This window comes from Haliotis cracherodii, unplaced genomic scaffold (genome assembly GCF_022045235.1).
Source record: "Haliotis cracherodii isolate W230 unplaced genomic scaffold, xgHalCrac1.p SCAF_4, whole genome shotgun sequence".
Taxonomy (NCBI): Eukaryota; Metazoa; Mollusca; class Gastropoda; order Lepetellida; family Haliotidae; genus Haliotis; species Haliotis cracherodii.
The window spans coordinates 31,287,110-31,306,805 of record NW_027266297.1 but is presented as its reverse complement, the minus strand read 5'-3'; the positions used below and the strand labels follow the sequence as shown (position 1 = coordinate 31,306,805).

Below are 19,696 nucleotides of genomic sequence, written 5' to 3'. Positions count from 1 at the left end.
GACACGAAATATTAACGCACATATCACTGTTGAAAATGGGGTGTGTGTCATTGTTTACATTTCACCGATGTGACGACCACTTTCGAGACTCGAAACAGCTTGAATAATGTTTTCCTTCACTAAAAGTAACAACGGACGTTATTCTCGTGACATATACATTGCAAGAGCATTCATGAAAATGCTAAGAAAAAAATATAACGACCCGTTCTAGAGTTTTTCTATTGTAAATACATGGCGTCTAGCGGAGGCGGCCATTGTGCAGTCATATGTTATGTGCCAGGAGTGAAATGGGAAGGTGAATTCCCCAACGTGCTATATATATATATGGCTGTTCAGTTTGTTGGGTATGTTGTGCATATATGTATCATAAGATAAATACTTATATGTTATGTGCCAGGAGTGAAATGGGAAGGTGAATTCCCCAACGTGCTATATATATATATATATATATATATATATATATATATATATATATATATATATATATATATATATATATATATGGCTGTTCAGTTTATCAAGTATGTTGTGCATGTATATATATATATATATATCTGTGTGTGTGTGTGTGTGTGTGTGTGTGTGTGTGTGTGTGTGTGTGTGTGTGTGTGTGTGTGTGTGTGTGTGTGTGTGTGTGTGTGTGTGTGTGTGAATGTATGTATCTGTTATTGAAGCCAAGCACATATATTTAAACTTCATATGTATCTGTTATCGAAGTCAAGCACATATATTTAAACTTCATACGCTGTCTTTCCTTTTTCAAATCGCGGCGGAGAGGACACTGGATCCGTGGACGACATCGCGGCGGAGAGGACACTGGATCCGAGGACAACATTGCGGCGGAGAGGACACTGGATCCGTGGACAACATTGCGGCGGAAAGGACACTTGATCCGTGGACGACATCGCGGCGGAGAGGACACTGGATCCGTGGACAACATTGCGGCGGAAAGGACACTTGATACGTGGACAACATTGCGGCGGAGAGGACACTGGATCCGTGGACGACATCGCGGCGGAGAGGACACTGGATCCGTGGACGACATCGCGGCGGAGAGGACACTGGATCCGTGGACGACATCGCGGCGGAGAGGACACTGGATCCGTGGACAACATTGCGGCGGAAAGGACACTTGATCCGTGGACGACATCGCGGCGGAGAGGACACTGGATCCGTGGACAACATTGCGGCGGAAAGGACACTTGATACGTGGACAACATTGCGGCGGAGAGGACACTGGATCCGTGGACGACATCGCGGCGGAGAGGACACTGGATCCATGGACGACATCGCGGCGGAGAGGACACTGGATCCGTGGACGACATCGCGGCGGAGAGGACACTGGATCCGTGGACGACATCGCGGCGGAGAGGACACTGGATCCGTGGACGACATCGCGGCGGAAGAGCATACCCGTGGACGTTATTCAAGACAATTTCACGTTTTATGGATCATACTCAAATGTTGTGGATTGACATGGTACCAGTGTATGTTGTTATCAAATATAACCCATAACATGCCATTCTATCTCGATCAAAATGTCAGTCATTCACGCAATTAAAATCACCATTTTCAGTTAAGGCCTGGATCGAACAGTGTTGGAAGTGTCAAAATGTTTACGTCATTATTACAGCCGACCTAAAAACGGTTTCCAATAAAACTAATTAGAAAATATACATATACATAATCGTATTCTCTTTTCAAACAACAACATATAGTCCAAGAATATCTGCTATCTGTGATACAAGTCTCACCAGCTCAATTCGGAGAACGTAATTATGACACAAGATCTTTAAAGGCATATACGAAAAGCCTGTAACCTCACAGTAGAAAATGAATATCATTTTATGCTTGTGTGTAAACTCGATCTTCAATAAAAAAATATATATTCACAAGTAGTTTACATCTTTTCCATTTGTTTTGCATCTTCATGTCAACTTCAAGTGTTACACTATTACAAAGTATTGTCTTGTACACACAGCGTGCATTGTTTGTAAGAAATAAAAGTGACAAAAACATTTCCATATTCATAAGAGTCGATTGTACGATGCCGCCTCCGTGGTCTAGTGGTAGAGCGTCCGCCCGGAGAGCGGAAGGTCCGGGGTTCAATCCCCGGCCGCGTCATACCAAAAGACGTTAAAAGATGGTACTTGTTGTTACCCTGTCTGGCGCTCGGCATTAAGGAGCTAAAACAAGGACTGGTCGGCTCGGAGTGAGTATACTGTGTCTGAGTGGGGCATTCATGTTAAACTGCGGCATGGTATCTCAGTGAGCTAGCACTATAAATCGGCATCAGTCCGGACAAGCAGCAACAAACACACACACGTGCATGTACGTCGCTATATAAGTGCAATAATCTGGGACGCAACGTTAAACCCCATTTCACCTCACCTCACCGACTGTACGATTCCGCCCATATCATGAGCATGTGTTCACATTCAAATAGTGAAGATCTATACCAGGTGTTCGCGAAAAGGTGAGCGTGTCGTAGCTTACCGGTGGTTCCCGTCATAAACACATCCAAAGGCAGGTCAACTGTTCACCTGAAAAACACACGGGAACATATGGTACATGTCAACAAAGGGAGGACACGCGCATAACTTGTACATATGTTGAACCATGCCTATGACCTCCCACTGCATTACCATACCCTCACACTCTCAGTACCCTCACACCGCATAACCGTACACTCTCAGTACCACACACACTCTCAGTACCACACACACTCTTAGTACCCTCACACCGCATTACCATACACTCTCAGTACCACACACACTCTCAGTACCACACACACTCTCAGTACCCTCACACCGCATAACCATACACTCTCATTACCCTCACACCGCATTACCATACACTCTCAGTACCACACACACTTTCAGTACCACACACACTCTCATTACCCTCACACCGCATTACCATACATCCCAGTACACACACCCTTCATTTCCATCACGCCATCTTGCTATACACTCTGATGTTTCTATTATCACATTACACTATAATTAATATATACATGACCCGTGAAGATCCGGGGTAAGATAGATCTTCAGTGCCCCATGCTTGCCGTAAAAGGTTACTATGCTTGTCGTAAGAGGTGACTAATGGATCAGGTGGTCAGGCTCGCTGATGCACGTCTTCGTATGCCAATTGCGCGGATCGATGCTCATGGTGTCAATCACTGGATTGTGTGATCCAGACTGGATTATTTACAGATCCTCGTTAACCATATAATTAAAACCCCATCCAAGTAGGGCAACAGAGTCTTACAAGTATGGCAGTTGTTCGTCATGTGAACGTTCTCCGACACAGATTTATTTATGCATGAATGTTTTACCTGCACAACCTTCATAGCTGCCGCCGCGCATGACAAGAAACTATAAAATCCCGAAATATTAGAAAACACAAGAATGTTCAAATACGTGACAATTCCCCTCCATAAGCCATCGAACCTAGCATTTTGCATCGATTGCAAAGGTGAAATCTGTTCAGGATATCTGAGGGTTTCTGGGAACTTTAATCAACAGAAATATCATCAATGCAGTGCAACTGAAAAAGAGCTAAGTGCGCAGTGACGCCGTCATAAAATCAGACTCATTTTTTCGATCTAAATTGATTACATGTCTGATATTGATTGTTCAATCAAATTCTAGTATTTCACGTAGTCATGGTACAATTAGGAGATGAACGTACAGTGTTTGGAAATAAGATTAATGTTAGACCGATTTGATAATATTATTATTGTATAATGAAATAACTCAGTAGAGACATGCAGATATTCTTAAAATTGAAACCCACAACGTTGCGAGTGCGGGTTTGTTTCAAGCAGAAAACATGCTTCTTTATGAGTTTCCTCCCTGATGCTAATTCTTATATTACTTTTACAAGAGTTCACATTTCATTGACAGGAGGAACGAATGTTTACACTTGTTTTTGGTACGCTTTGGACGAAAATACTGTTGTTGAATTTATAATTCTCAATTATCTACCCATTAACATAAACGAGTTTGAATCAACAAGAGAACCCCCTTAAAAATACTTGTGTTTCATTCAACCCCGACCTACCCCTTGTTCCACTTGCTACGCAATTTTGTTGTTTTTATTACAGCTAGATATTGATGTGAGTCAGTTTGGTTTAACGCCGCTTTTAACAGTATTCCAGTTGTATCACGGCGTGTCAGCTTAATGTTGGGGGAAAGCTCGAAATGATGCAGGTCTGAGACGTTTACCACTTCGGTGAAACCCACGAGCACGGATATGGTGCTGACGAACCTAGAAATATAATCGGGGCGAACCGGGATTCGAACCCATAATTATAGGTTTCTGGCGTGCCCTAGGGACGCAACTCTGCACAGCGAATCACGGCGCCTTAGACGACTGGGTCACCCGTGCCCCTGCTGTGAAAAGTAGTTAGTCACAATAGCGCAGTCAAACGTTTTGTCACCCAACTCAATACTTATACAACACAGCTTTCTATATTTGTAATACGCAGGATCTAGGCAACCTGTTGTGTGGCAAAGGTGGGTTAATTATTATTTTTTTATCAATTTTCATTTCAGAATCCCTGATATAAAAAGACTACACCAAGAGAGGTGCAATAATCTTGCTGGATAAAAAAATAACACCCACACAGGACTTTCATTCGTCTTGTACAGCTAACAATGATCCACATACATGTGCAATATATAACAAAACTGAAGTAAGAAATATATCATGCAAGTCAAGGTTTTCAAGGGAGAAGACTTTTATCTTCAAATAATATATGATACAATGCCATATTAGTATAAAATATATTGGGTTCATTAGAAAGCTGAGATTTTTTATAGGTTATGATGGCAATAAATAGATCAAGTTTGTTTATTTGGTTTTTGTTTGCCGCGCTCAGCAATATTCCAACTATATGACATGCATCAACCAAGTCAACGTGCCTGACCACCCGATCCCGTTAGTCGCTTCTTACGACAAGCATAATCGCCTTTTAGGCCAAGCATGGGTTTCTGAGACCTATACTACCCCGGATCTTCACGGGTCTTTTGTAAAAGAAAGAACTAACAATGTGCACGATGAATAATCAAAAAAGGTCATTTTGTGGTTTTTAAGCCTCTTTTCGTCTACCTGAACATTGTTTACAAAGGTGGCTGATATCTAATGGTGTGTTGGTACAGTTTGAATATTTATGTTATCAATTTGAGACCAATTGATAGAATCTTATATGGCTATATGTATCCAATAGCCTGGTAGTTGACCTGTGAAGATCCGGGTTAGAATAGGTCTTCAGCAATACATGCTTGCCGCAAGAGGCCACTATGCTTGTTGTAAGAGGCGACGGATGTTTGTTTAGCGTGATACTTTTTTAAGGAAAGTATCGTACAGATAACGTGTTCTGGTAGTTTATTTCTTGCATAACGCCTCACTCAGCAATATGTCAGCTACATGCACATGACAGCGGTCTGCAAATAATCTTATTCTTGTTGACACCTTGATGTCCTTTTAAAGAGAAACCCCCTACACCCGCGAAAATCGTTTCATGCTGAGACTATCCAATAAAAAACCCAACTGTTGTTATCATTACCTTTACAAAAAATAAAGGATATCGTCTTCCACAAAATCAAGTGGCGTGCCACCCCAAGAATTAAAATAACCTCCGATGATAATATACACATCCTCACAACAGATCATCTTACAATAGTAATATAACGTTTTCACATTGACGTAACATAGTATTATACCAGGTTAAAGAGTGAGTGAGTGAGTGAGTGAGTATGGTTTTACGCCGCTTTTAGCAATATTCCAGCAATATCACGGCGGGGGACACCAGAAATGGGCTTCACACATTGTACCCATGTCTGGAATCGAACCCGGGTCTTCAGCATGACGAGCGAACGCTTTAACCACTAGGCTACCCGACCGCCCCTCCCAGGTTAAAGACTCGGGGTGCATATATACACATGCATACAAGAGGTCATTCTTTAAACCACTTGTTTACTTATCTAGTAAAATGACACCGTACAATCATCTTGGACCGGGCCATGTCCCCATCTGTTGTTCGTCTACTCTCTCATGCTGGGGCGGAGTGATCGAGGCGGACAGACAGTTCGGTTTTCTTCATCCTGCCTCCTGGTTCCAGCCTATGTTGGTCTGGCATCACTATCCTGGGTCTGTGCAGAACTACCTCTTCTCTATGTGTCACGTTTTATACGTTTTACGTTTCACCATGAGTGGGTGTGGTTTCATTTACTTTCTTAAAGGGGGCACGGGTGGCCCAGTCGTCTAAGGCGCCGTGATTCGCTGTGCAGAATTGCGTCCCTTGGGCACACCAGAAACCTATAATTATGGGTTCGAATCCCGGTTCGCCCCGATTATGTTTCTAGGTTTGTCACCATCATACCCGTGCTCGTGGGTTTCACCGAAGTGGTCTGAGACCTGCATCACTTCGGGCTTTCTTCCCACTTTAAGCTGACACGCCGTGATATAACTGGAATACTGTTGAAAGCGGCGTTAAACCCAACTCACTCACTCACTCACTCACTCTTCTAAATTCTTCAAGATAGTCTATGTGCACGTTAAATATCTCTTGACACCAGCTGGGGAAGGTGATTTTCCTTATTTCTATCTATGTTAATAATATCTAACACCTCTTCCATGCTTGCATCATAGGATTCACTATCTCCTTGTATCCCTATCTATATTTGACAGTGGTGTGTAAATAATCGAGACTGGACCATATAATCCAGTGACTGTCATCATGAGCTTCTATCTACGCAGTTGGGATACGGTGACATGGATCAACCAAGACAGCGAGCCTGACCACCCGATCCCATTACGACAAGCAGAAGAACAATTCTAAACAGGAATCTTCAAACGGTAAAAATTAAGTAATGTTTTATTGGGCTAGAGATAAATCCCATAGGCATGATAAATAGTAGTGATGTTGTAATGGGCTGTTAATGTGTAAATAAGTGAGAAAGTGTGTCAGGCCCGTCAAGGCAGCGTCCCCCCCCCCCCCCCCACCTCTCCATCACCTCTCAATGTGTACAAATGTGTATTTATTGCTCCATCCTCCACCCCCATCCACCCAAAATCTGTCCAACCTTGGCTGTGACTTTGTTGATTCAGTAGTTACTGTCTCTCTCACCCTCACCCTTCACCCTTGACTGTGTATGCAAATGTCAACAATAGCTGCAAATCACTGACAGTTATGTCCAAATGATTTGTTGTGGAATATCACTTTGTAGTCTGTAATCGTTTGCCAACATTTACAAGAAAACATGATTACATTCAATAAAAAAGGGTATCATAAAAATGATCCGAGAACTAAATAGATTATTTTCAAATAACCCACTGTTTCCAACTATCAAGAATTATTTATTCTACAAAGTAACCAATTTGACACATGTCACCCCTCAAATGTTATATCACTACATGAAGGTGAGCGTTTGTCCCTACTTCTAGGCTACTCTGGGTTTAAAACTGGATTCGTTCGAACAGAGTTGAAACTCTTTTTTTATTTTTTCTGTCAGTTATTCAAATTGAAGTTCGTGTTTTGTTTTGTTTTCTTTTTGGGACTCTTTTTACATATACAGTAAACTACGTTTATAACGAACACGCTTATAACGAACTGACAGATATAACGAACTATATTTTGGTCCTGTCCATTTGCTGTATATATTCCTTACATTTGCTTATAACGAACTACGGTTATAACGAACTAAAATTAGTCGTCCCTTTGAGTTCGTTATGTCCGAAGTTTACTGTAATGTTCTTTATCAATATGGGGCACGGGTGGCCCAGTCGTCTAAGGTGACGCGATTCACTCACTCCTTGTCAATAACCTAGTAAGTTAGGTTTGCGTTTATCGTATGCATGGGACTGTTTGTTATACGTCACACCTGTAGTTTGTATTCTCCTGAAACATGAAACAAACATTTGCAAACGTTCTTGCATAGGACGTTTGTTGTCAACGCGTATCTTTGTTCTATTACTTGATATTTCCATTTCCATGATCCTCTACTTGTTTTGAAGAGTATACCGCATGTGCAGATTGTGCATGAGACATCTTTTTCACGCAATGACACCACTGAGATGTGTTCTTTGGACCTTTTTTGGCCGAAGATAGTGTCACGTGATAACAAGAGTCCTCCCACCGCATACTTAAGGCCCGCAGTCATTGAGATCCGCAGTTCAGCACGACATGCATTTTGTCAGGTTGGTGAGAATAACGCTGATTCACTAATGTACCTAAGGTCATCTCATGCAATCTCAGTTTAGTAAACCCTTTACTATGCAAGCACATTTAATTTACGAAATATCATTTCGAAAGTCTATAATTTCGTTAAAACTTCTTTGGACTTAATAGGCATGTCGTATCCTAGATATGCCGGCATGACTGCGCAAAAAGTAACAATGACTTGCATCTTATTTAATGCATCATGCAACAGCTTGTTAATGGAACTTCACATGCAGTATGCGAGGCGAACTAGAGGAGTGAACCTGGTGTTGCAAACCAACCCTCGGTTATATATCAGACAGATTCATTGAGGGGTGCAGAAGGTAGATGGTTCGATCCTCTGGACGAGGGAGTCATACGTGAAAGATGGTACTTGTTGTTACCCTGCCTGGCACTCGGGTTTAGGAAAAGCGGCGAATGGTTGACTGGCGTCAATTACTGTTTCTGGGTGGGGCATCCATGGTGCATCCATGTTAAGCTGCGGCATGGTATCTCAGTGGGCTGGACTGTAAGACAGGCGTAAGTGGGCTTGTTGTACAAGCACGCCGCTACACAAGTAAAGTAATTTTGGAATACCATGTGTTAATGAGCGAATATGAGTTAACGAATATGAAGCAGTGAATATAAGCGAATGAACATGAGGCAGTGAATATAAGCGAATGAATATGAGGCAGTGAATATAAGCGAATGAATACGAGGCAGTGATTATAAACGAATAAATATGAGACAGTGAATATGAGTGAATGACTACGAGGCAGTGGATAAGAGTGATTGTCTGCGAGGCAGTGGATATGTGGGAATGACTACGAGGCAGTGGATATGTAGGAATTGCTACGAGGCAGTCGATATGAGTGATTGACTACGAGGCAGTGAATATGAGTGAATTACTACGAGGCAGTGGATATGTGGGAAGACTCAGGAGTGTCTACTTGCCTGTATCAAAGTCTAGTTATCACCCTTGCCACATCATGCCGACTATCGCACGATTTTACAAATTAAAATTCGGTTCCGAAAACGTGGTCCCAGCTATCGCCTGTCCAATTTGTGTTTAAAATATTTTCAAAATTAACGAGGACAAATATTTTCGAAGTGGTTCAGTGTTCAATCAACTCGCAAATGTACTTTTATATATTTGAGTTAAACCTTCATTTTTATCTTTTTAACTCGAATGACTGAACGCTTATCACGGGGACCCAAAAGCAGCGCTATGTTTAGATGCCATCTGCTGTGCATGTCATGTTACAGCGATATGCAGCAATACTTGACACTGATAGCCGATATGCCTTTACAGCCTGTTTCCCTGGGTATTGCGGCACTGACAACCATCTTTACTGTGGTAAATTGTTATTGTTTTTGTCTGCCAGGGATGAAATCTCAAATCGAAATAAGAATTGCGATCTGATTAGAGTTCGCGTTTTCATCACAAGGCAAACAACTCGTGTCCTACACGAGGTGGCACCACGATCGAGCCAAGACAATGTAAACTTGAAATGGCAAAGGTAGAATGTAGACTTTGATATAGGCTAGTATACACTCTTACCTTGGGAAGATGATAAATGCGAGGCAGTGAATATGATGTACCACTGCCAGCAATATTCCAGGTATATCACGGGTGCCTGGAAACAGTGGAGTCTGGTCCAGGCAACCAGTGGTTGATAGCATGAGCACTGTAGGGCTACTGTGACACACAACCGGCCTGGTCACACATTGTGGCCACCTGTTCCTGACTACAGACAATCTGAGTTACTAGCGGGGACGACTGTTCAACGTGACACAGTCTACAACTACACAGCCATCCGATGTTGCGCCGATTATTACAACATATGACTCACAAATGCAACAATCTTATAGTGATTATTTGATAATCAACAGTTGTCCTCTGTCGGGCACTTGGACTTCACCTACACGGAGCCAGTAGGTATACATAGGGTAGAGTAGGTCGGGCACTCGGATTTCACCTACACGGAGCCAGGCCAGTAGGTATACATAGGGTAGAGTAGGTCAGGCACTTGGACTTCACCTACACGGAGCCAGGCCAGTAGGTATACATAGGGTAGAGTAGGTCAGGCACTTGGACTTCACCTACACAGAGCCCGGACAGTAGGTATACATAGGGTAGAGTAGGTCAGACACTGGGACTTCACCTACACGGAGCCCGGCCAGTAGGTATACATAGGGTAGAGTAGGTCGGGCACTGGGACTTCACCTACACGGGGCCAGTAGGTATACATAGGGTAGAGTAGGTCGGGCACTGGGACTTCACCTACACGGGGCCAGTAGGTATACATAGGGTAGAGTGGGTCGGGCACTGGAACTTCACCTACACGGATCCAGTAGGTATACATAGGGTAGAGTAGGTCGGGCACTGGAACTTCACCTACACGGATCCAGTAGGTATACATAGGGTAGAGTGGGTCGGGCACTGGGACTTCACCTACACGGATCCAGTAGGTATACATAGGGTAGAGTAGGTCGAGCACTGGGACTACACCTACACGGAGCTCGGCCAGTAGGTATACATAGGGTAGAGTAGGTCGGGCACTGGGAACTTCACCTACACGGAGCCCGGCCAGTAGGTATACATAGGGTAGAGTAGGTCGAGCACTCGGATTTCACCTACACGGAGCCAGGCCAGTAGGTATACATAGGGTAGAGTAGGTCAGGCACTTGGACTTCACCTACACAGAGCCCGGACAGTAGGTATACATAGGGTAGAGTAGGTCAGACACTGGGACTTCACCTACACGGAGCCCGGCCAGTAGGTATACATAGGGTAGAGTAGGTCGGGCACTGGGACTTCACCTACATGGAACCAGTAGGTATACATAGGGTAGAGTAGGTCGGGCACTGGGACTTCACCTACACGGGGCCAGTAGGTATACATAGGGTAGAGTGGGTCGGGCACTGGAACTTCACCTACACGGATCCAGTAGGTATACATAGGGTAGAGTAGGTCGGGCACTGGAACTTCACCTACACGGATCCAGTAGGTATACATAGGGTAGAGTGGGTCGGGCACTGGGACTTCACCTACACGGATCCAGTAGGTATACATAGGGTAGAGTAGGTCGAGCACTGGGACTACACCTACACGGAGCTCGGCCAGTAGGTATACATAGGGTAGAGTAGGTCGGGCACTGGGAACTTCACCTACACGGAGCCCGGCCAGTAGGTATACATAGGGTAGAGTAGGTCGAGCACTCGGATTTCACCTACACGGAGCCAGGCCAGTAGGTATACATAGGGTAGAGTAGGTCAGGCACTGGGAACTTCACCTACACGGAGCCCGGCCAGTAGGTATACATAGGGTAGAGTAGGTCAGTCACTGGGAACTTCACCTACACGGAGCCAGGCCAGTAGGTATACATAGGGTAGAGTAGGTCAGGCACTGGGACTTCACCTACACGGAGCCAGTAGGTATACATAGGGTAGAGTAGGTCGGGCACTGGGACTTCACCTACAGGGAGCCCGGACAGTAGGTATACATAGGGTAGAGTAGGTCAGACACTGGGACTTCACCTACACGGGGCCAGTAGGTATACATAGGGTAGAGTAGGTCGGGCACTGGGACTTCACCTACACGGGGCCAGTAGGTATACATAGGGTAGAGTAGGTCGGGCACTGGAACTTCACCTACACGGATCCAGTAGGTATACATAGGGTAGAGTAGGTCGGGCACTGGGACTTCACCTACACGGGGCCAGTAGGTATACATAGGGTAGAGTAGGTCGGGCACTGGGACTTCACCTACACGGGGCCAGTAGGTATACATAGGGTAGAGTAGGTCGGGCACTGGGACTTCACCTACACGGGGCCAGTAGGTATACATAGGGTAGAGTAGGTCAGGCACTGGGACTTCACCTACACGGGGCCAGTAGGTATACATAGGGTAGAGTAGGTCGGGCACTGGGACTTCACCTACACGGGGCCAGTAGGTATACATAGGGTAGAGTAGGTCGGGCACTGGGACTTCACCTACACGGGGCCAGTAGGTATACATAGGGTAGAGTAGGTCGGGCACTGGGACTTCACCTACACGGAGCCAGGCCAGTAGGTATACATAGGGTAGAGTAGGTCGGGCACTGGGACTTCACCTACACAGAGCCCGGCCAGTATGTATACATAGGGTAGAGTAGGTCAGACACTGGGACTTCACCTACACGGAGCCCGGCCAGTAGGTATACATAGGGTAGAGTAGGTCGAGCACTGGGACTTCACCTACACGGAGCCCGGCCAGTAGGTATACTTCGGGTAGGGTAGATTGGGCATTGGGACTTCACCTACACGGAACCAGTAGGTATACATAGGGTAGAGGAGGTTGGACACTTGGACTTCACCTACACGGAGCCCGGCCAGTAGGTAAACATAGGGTAGAGTAGGTCGAAAACTGGGACTTCACCTACACGGAGCTCGGCCAGTAGGAATACATAGGGTAGAGTAGGTTGGGCACCTTGGCTTCACTTGAACTTGAATGACGGGGAAGTATGCATGCGGTGAAAGTTGGCTTGGGTTTCATGAATCGATTAATATATGATATTCACTCTTTGTTTTCTTCGTTTATACGAAGATTACAAGTCGCATGTTTATGAAATAATGCAAAGTAATCCCACTTACAGAAGACAGTATTTCCATACATTGCTACGACTGAACGTGTGTACATGCAACTTTATTATGGACTGCGATTCACCAGAGAGCGTTTTCTTCTCTGAAAATATTTGTTCAATACTGTTTAAAAGCTAATATGCAATTTTATGATTATTTTGCACTTAACATATCCTTGAGCTAATACTCAGTTCATACGAACTGAAGACATGAGTCATTATATAATATATGTACGGGATTATTTACAACACTATTTGCAAACTCAAGTTTCTGACAATGTCCTTTCAGGAATCTGGTGAAATACTTTGAGAAAGTTACCGAGGGACGAAAAGGTCTGAAAATCCTCGTCCCCCTCTGTGCCACGACCTATGACCTCATCTGGTGAGTGAGTCTGTCAAATCAGCACATGAGATGCACCCACGCGTCTATCAATATAGGCTTCATAGGATTCCTTTGGCAATTACGTTATGCCAGCAGGCTCAGCCCCATTCAATCTACAGGTTCATGTTGAACCATATCAAAGATCGCGGTTGTCATCTTGTTTCGTGGACGGCGTGTCAGCTAAATGAGGGAGGAAATCCCGAAGTGATACAGGTCTCAGACGTTTACCCCTTTGGTGGAACCCATGAGCACGGATTACGTGCTGACAACCCTTGAAACATAATCGGGGCGAACCGGGATTCGAACCCACAATCATAGGTTTCAGGCGTACCCAAAGGGATGCAAATCTGTACAGCGAATCGCGACACCTAAGACGACAGGGCCACCCGTGTCCCCCGATTCTTTTGAATTTGTATTATTAAGTATGTTCATTGCTTACTATCTAATTACACTAACCGCAATAATTATGTAGACTCTCTGAGATCAATGACGTTTCCGTTTTTGTGTTTAGGTTATGTGAGCAAGGTCACTCCGTGGTTGGCGCTGATCTGGCCGAGAGCGCCGCACAGCGGATCTTCAAACAGTACAAGCAGGAACCAATCATTGAAGACGTCCCCAGTATCGCCGGGAAAATTTACAAGGTAATGACACCAGTCAGGAGAAAGGTATGATACTCTTTGTTCACACAGAGGGTCTCGTACAAGCAATGCTACACTTGTATTTGAGGTTGACCCAATCCAACGCGAACGTGTTTGCAAAGATACCTTGTATTTGAAGTCAACACGATACAACATGTTCGCAAGGCATTGATTGTATTTGAGATCAACAACACGCTCTAACTTGCACGCGTTGACATGGTCATGCCTGTATTGCAGGTAAAAGCGAACCAACACAAACCAACCTGCATGTGTTTGTAAGGCCTTGCTTGGATTTGAGGTCAGCACGAACCAGCCTGCAGGTGGCTGTAAGGCCTTGCTTGGATTTGAGGTCAGCACGAACCAACCTGCAGGTGGCTGTAAGGCCTTGCTTGGATTTGAGGTCAGCACGAACCAACCTGCATGTGTTTGTAAGGCATTGCTTGTATTTAGGGTCAGCATGAACCAACCTGCACGTTTTTGTAAGGCCTTGCTTGTCTTTGAGGTCAGCACGAACCAACCTGTATGTGTTTGTAAGGCCTTGCTTGTCTTTGAGGTCAGCACGAACCAACCTGTATGTGTTTGTAAGTCCTTTCTTGTATTTAGGGTCAGCATGAACCAACCTGCATGTGTTTGTAAGGCCTTGTTTGTATTTGAGGTCAGCACATACCAACATGCATGTGTTTGTAAGGCCTTGTTTGTATTTGAGGTCAGCACGAACCAACATGCATGTGTTTGTAAGGCCTTGTTTGTATTTGAGGTCAGCATGAACCAACCTGCACGTGTTTGTAAGTCCTTGTTTGTATTTGAGGTCAGCACATACCAACATGCATGTGTTTGTAAGGCCTTGTTTGTATTTGAGGTCAGCACATACCAACATGCATGTGTTTGTAAGTCCTTGTTTGTATTTGAGGTCAGCACATACCAACATGCATGTGTTTGTAAGGCCTTGTTTGTATTTGAGGTCAGCACATACCAACATGCATGTGTTTGTAAGGCCTTGTTTGTATTTGAGGTCAACACGAACCAACCTGCACGTGTTTGTAAGGCCTTGCTAGCATTTGAGGTCAACACGAACCAACCTGCACGTGTTTGTAAGGCCTTGGTTGTATTTGAGGTCAGCACGAACCAACCTGCACGTGCTTATAAGGTCATACTTGTATTTGAGATCAAGACGAGCCAACCTGAACGTATTTGCAAGGTTTTCTATGTACCTCTTCAGGTCAGTTGATTACAATCACGACTTTATAACCATAGCAAAATAAAGAACTTAAGATACAGTTATCCAACCCGAATACAGAAAATCGTTGCGAAGATCTATGCCATGAGATCTGTTTGTATCTTGCACCGTCATGTTATATTTCTACAAAGAATGCAAGTGGCAACTTCAAATTCTATGTTGGGAACTTCTTTCGTTTTGATGAGTAAGTATATTCAGACAATCGTTATTGTGATTTGAGCCCTGTCCTTAGAGTTTGAATAATAATGTGAGCATGACTATATGACATGTAATGCAATCGTATAGATAAGGGGCGGTCGGATAGCCTAGTGGTTAAAGCGTGGTGGTTCACGCCGAAGATCTGGGTTCGATTCCCGGCATGGGTGCAATGTGTGAAGCCCATTTCTGGTGTCCCCCGCCGTGATATTGCTGGAATATTGCTAAATACACACACTCACTCACTCACTCGTGTAGATAAATCATGTGAATATCCCACTGTGGTACACAACAATACCCTTTGAAAATACCGAAGCCGAAAGACTTTCAAATCACGTTTCACCATTATTTGATGCAACCTTCGGTTTTGGGGACATATGATTTAGATTTGAGTATATCTAAAGAAACAGACAGACACTGCGTCCTTATTAACTGTAATCACCCTCGGATCAAACGGACTCGATTTTATTACCCCTTGCTGCACTATATTGCGAAATAAGTTTTCAAATTAACAATCACCATATATTATTTGAGGGATTCGGTGTAAGAATGTTTATATCCTAATGTTCGCTTCATCAGAGCTCAGTCCATCCGGAGCTGACAGTTTCCATGTTAGTGTTTCACTCCCTGCACCCAGGAATGACTCACTGAGGGGTTTTACTTGGACTCTCTGTCTCTCCCTCAGTTCTCGAATGACATATTTTGATAATTTTACTGTGTTTCTCTCAGACACTCCACAAATAACAGTAATCTGAAATGTTATTACTGTATTTCTCCCAGACAGTCGACTAATAACAATAATCTGAAATGGTTTTAGTGTATTTCTCCCAGACGTTCCATGACTACACAAAACACTGATGTGGTCATATTGTGTTTCTCTCAGATTCTCCACCAGTAAGAACACTGCGAATGTTTTAATGTATTCCACTCATAATGTCCACCTATAACAACGCACTAAGATGGTTTTATTGTTCAAGGAATCTTGAGGGGAAGTTTTACAACAACAACAAACTGTGGTGGTTTTATTGTGTTTCTCTCAAACACTCCACAAATAACACTGTGATGGGTTTATTGTGTTCCAGGAATCTGGAGGGAAAGTTTGACTTCGTCTGGGACGCGGGGGCGATGTGCGCTGTAGATGAGTTATATTCCAGCTATATGACGGCGGTCTGTAAATAATCGAATCTTGACCAGACAATCCTGTGATTGATGTCGTAGGCATCGATCCACACAATTGGGATACAATGACATACATCAACCAAGTCAGCGAGCCTGACCTTCCCATCCCGTTAGTCGCCTCTCACGATAAGCATAGTCGCCTTTTACAGCAAGCATGGGTTGCTGAAGAATTATTCTACCCCGGATTTCCACGGGTCGTTTAGTCAATGAATAGATGTGTGATTTCGGTGCTTGATTCGATTCAAATTTTAATACTTTCTAAAACCATTTACAGTTGTACTTAAGTATTTGAGTTCCTACATAGGACGTGCTGTCTTGAAGCCACAGTATGACTTATACAATGCCAAAGGTAACTGACAGTGTGAATATAGAGACAAATCACCTCTGTGATGGCTTGTATTCCAGGTACATGACAACTGTCAGGGGAGTGTCTCACAAGTAACTGACAGTGTGAATATAGAGACAGATCACCTCTGTGATGGCTTGTATTCAAGGTACATGACAACTGTCAGGAGAGTGTCTCACAAGTAACTGACAGTGTGAATATAGAGACAAATCACCTCTGTGATGGCTTGTATTCCAGGTACATGACAACTGTCAGGGGAGTGTCTCACAAGTAACTGACAGTGTGAATATAGAGACAGATCACCTCTGTGATGGCTTGTATTCAAGGTACATGACAACTGTCAGGAGAGTGTCTCAAAAGTAACTGACAGTGTGAATATAGAGACAAATCACCTCTGTGATGGCTTGTATTCAAGGTACATGACAACTGTCAGGAGAGTGTCTCACAAGTAACTGACAGTGTGAATATAGAGACAAATCACCTCTGTGATGTCTTGTATTCCAGGTACATGGACGCTGTCAGGGGAGTGATGCAGCCCAAGTGTATCACGATGCTGGAGTTCCCCATGGAAGGAGGTTCAGGTATTATTAGATGTTACATCTGGCAATTGTGACTGTCACACGCCTATTATTAGTTATTATATAGCCAATATATTCTAATTCGTTAGCATTTAGATATTAATATGAGAGTTTAACTGAATGGGCTTTTAACAGCCTTATCTTCTTGTTCAGTCACTCTTCATACAGCCTTAACGACTCGTGCATAGTTTGATAACGTTTGATGTAGTAATAGCTCTCTTATTCTTTCAGTTTTACATTAAAATGATTTCTTTCTCTCTCATTGTTTCGTGTATGTTATACTGCCTGTTTTAGAACACCTTTGGCTTATTCCAAATTTAACAACAATAGATAAGATAAAAATATATGTTGTTGAATAGATTAATATATTGTATCGAAAAGGTTAATTCCGAGTGTAGATCATGGCGGCAGTGTCTCCTTCATTGCAGGGGCTCCCTATCATTTCAGTGAAGAGCAGATGAAAGAGTTATACGGTAAACCCTTCACTATACGTTATGTTATGTTAAAGGCATGATGCTCAGTCGTCGAAGGCGCCGCAATTTGCTGTGCAGAGTTGCGTTCCTCAAGCGTGCCAGAAACTTATGATAGTGGATTCCAATCCCAGGTCGCCATGGTTGTTTCTGGGCTGCCTGTCATGACTACAGGGTTTCACCAAAGTAGTCCACAAGGGCGGAGCCTGTATTTCTTAAAGGGAGGGGTCAAAAATCCTCTCTCAGATAAATTTACTGAGGGGTGTGGTGGGGGTATGGGTGGTTTGGGTTTGTTCTGGAACCGCCTGTGATATCGTTCTACTCATACTTGCCGAAAGCGAATTTAACATTTGAATTTGTCTGTATCATCGTTCATAATCTGTGAGATAGTCTGCACATTGTTTTTACGCAGGCGACATTTGCGACGTGGAGTATATGGATGAGTATGTGTACGACTTCAGCGAGGCCTTCAGCGGTGACGCTCAGAAAGACGCGATACCTCAGGACTTCACAGAATATGACGTCAAGGCTTGTCTACAGACCTACTCTCTGCGGAAGAGGAACTAACTGCAGTGGCAGTCTCCACTATCGCCATGAAATACATCTTGATTCTTTGAACAGAACACATACGTTAAAACCATATACAGCACCTGGTTCGGGCGGAAGATCATAATAAGTGATAAAATCTTCATAAGAAATAAAATAAAATATGTCAATAGAAATGTTGGTTGATTTTGTCCCCGAGCAGAGACTTGCGAAAGACCTTCGGTGTTTTTACAGTAGCTTCTTCTGATATCACCACACTACTTTACCACTTCCGGGACAATGCCATTCCCAGGACTCATGCTTACAACGTCTCCAGTCAACTCGTGGTGTGATATCACAGAAACACTGCTTTAAACGGCTTACAAACACGCTCACTCACTCACACCCTCATCCTGTAGACTGGTGTAGGTTTTCATGTGTACGAGGTTGATCAAGTAATCGAGGGTTCCACAACATGTTAAGATGTCAGGACCGTCTCCGTGTCTCGTTAACAGAGGGTCTGCCGGGAGAGCGCAAGGTCGGTAGTTCGATGCCCAGTCGCGTCATACCAAAAGACGTTTAAGTACTGGTCGGGTCGCAGTCAGTATAATGTGTCTGAGCACTATATGACCGGCATTAGCACACGCACGCACGCACGCACGCACGCACGCACGCACGCACGCACGCACGCACGCACGCACGCACGCACACACACACACACACACTTTTTTATTTTGAGCCCTAATATCTTACAAGCAAACTACACAACTACTACTACTACTAAACTACTACTACTACCACCACCACAACCACCACCACCACTGCTACTACTACCACCACTACTACTACTACTACCACCACTACTACTACTACTACTGCTACTACTACTACTACTACTAGTACCACTACTACTACTACCAGTACCACCACCACTACTAATACTACTACTACTACCAATACCACCACCACCACTACAACTACTACTACTACTACCACTACTTCTACTACTGCGACTACGACTACCACTGCTTGGCTATAACTACTAGAATCCCCTGAGTATAAAATCGGCTCAAATGTTCACCTCTACGGAACCTCTGCCGTGAGTTGGGATGTCACGTTGTCATTCCGTTCGCATTCAAAACAGACATATATTCTGTACAGATACAAATTTGTATTAACATATGTAAATGGACAAATTGACATTTAACAAGAAAATCATGTTTTCAAATGACATAATTTATACATTATTTCACGTATTTAACTGTACACAATATTCAAAAGCTTTATCTTCATATAATGGTCAATGAAGACGGGATAC

At 43.8% G+C, this 19,696-nt stretch overlaps 1 protein-coding gene across 1 annotated transcript; it reads left to right on the top strand.

The window, feature by feature from the left end:
- Positions 1-9,506: 9,506 nt before the first annotated feature.
- Positions 9,507-18,420, top strand: LOC139479372 (thiopurine S-methyltransferase-like). The gene is made up of 11 exons (XM_071262229.1): positions 9,507-9,563; positions 10,100-10,141; positions 12,426-12,463; positions 13,118-13,210; positions 13,722-13,851; positions 15,217-15,269; positions 16,363-16,422; positions 16,972-16,986; positions 17,310-17,386; positions 17,812-17,856; positions 18,266-18,420. The coding sequence occupies exons 1-11, from the start codon at positions 9,507-9,509 to the stop codon at positions 18,418-18,420; spliced, it is 765 nt and encodes a 254-aa protein (XP_071118330.1).
- Positions 18,421-19,696: the final 1,276 nt, after the last annotated feature.

Excerpts from the sequence above, each read along its gene's own strand:
- LOC139479372 (XM_071262229.1), top strand. The coding sequence starts at position 9,507 with ATGCCTTTACAGCCTGTTTCCCTGGGTATTGCGGCACTGACAACCATC. Across the intron at positions 10,142-12,425 it reads ACTTCACCTACACGGAGCCA|GTCGAGCACTGGGACTTCAC; the intron begins GTAGGTATACAT and ends AGGGTAGAGTAG. Across the intron at positions 17,387-17,811 it reads CCCCATGGAAGGAGGTTCAG|GGGCTCCCTATCATTTCAGT; the intron begins GTATTATTAGAT and ends CCTTCATTGCAG.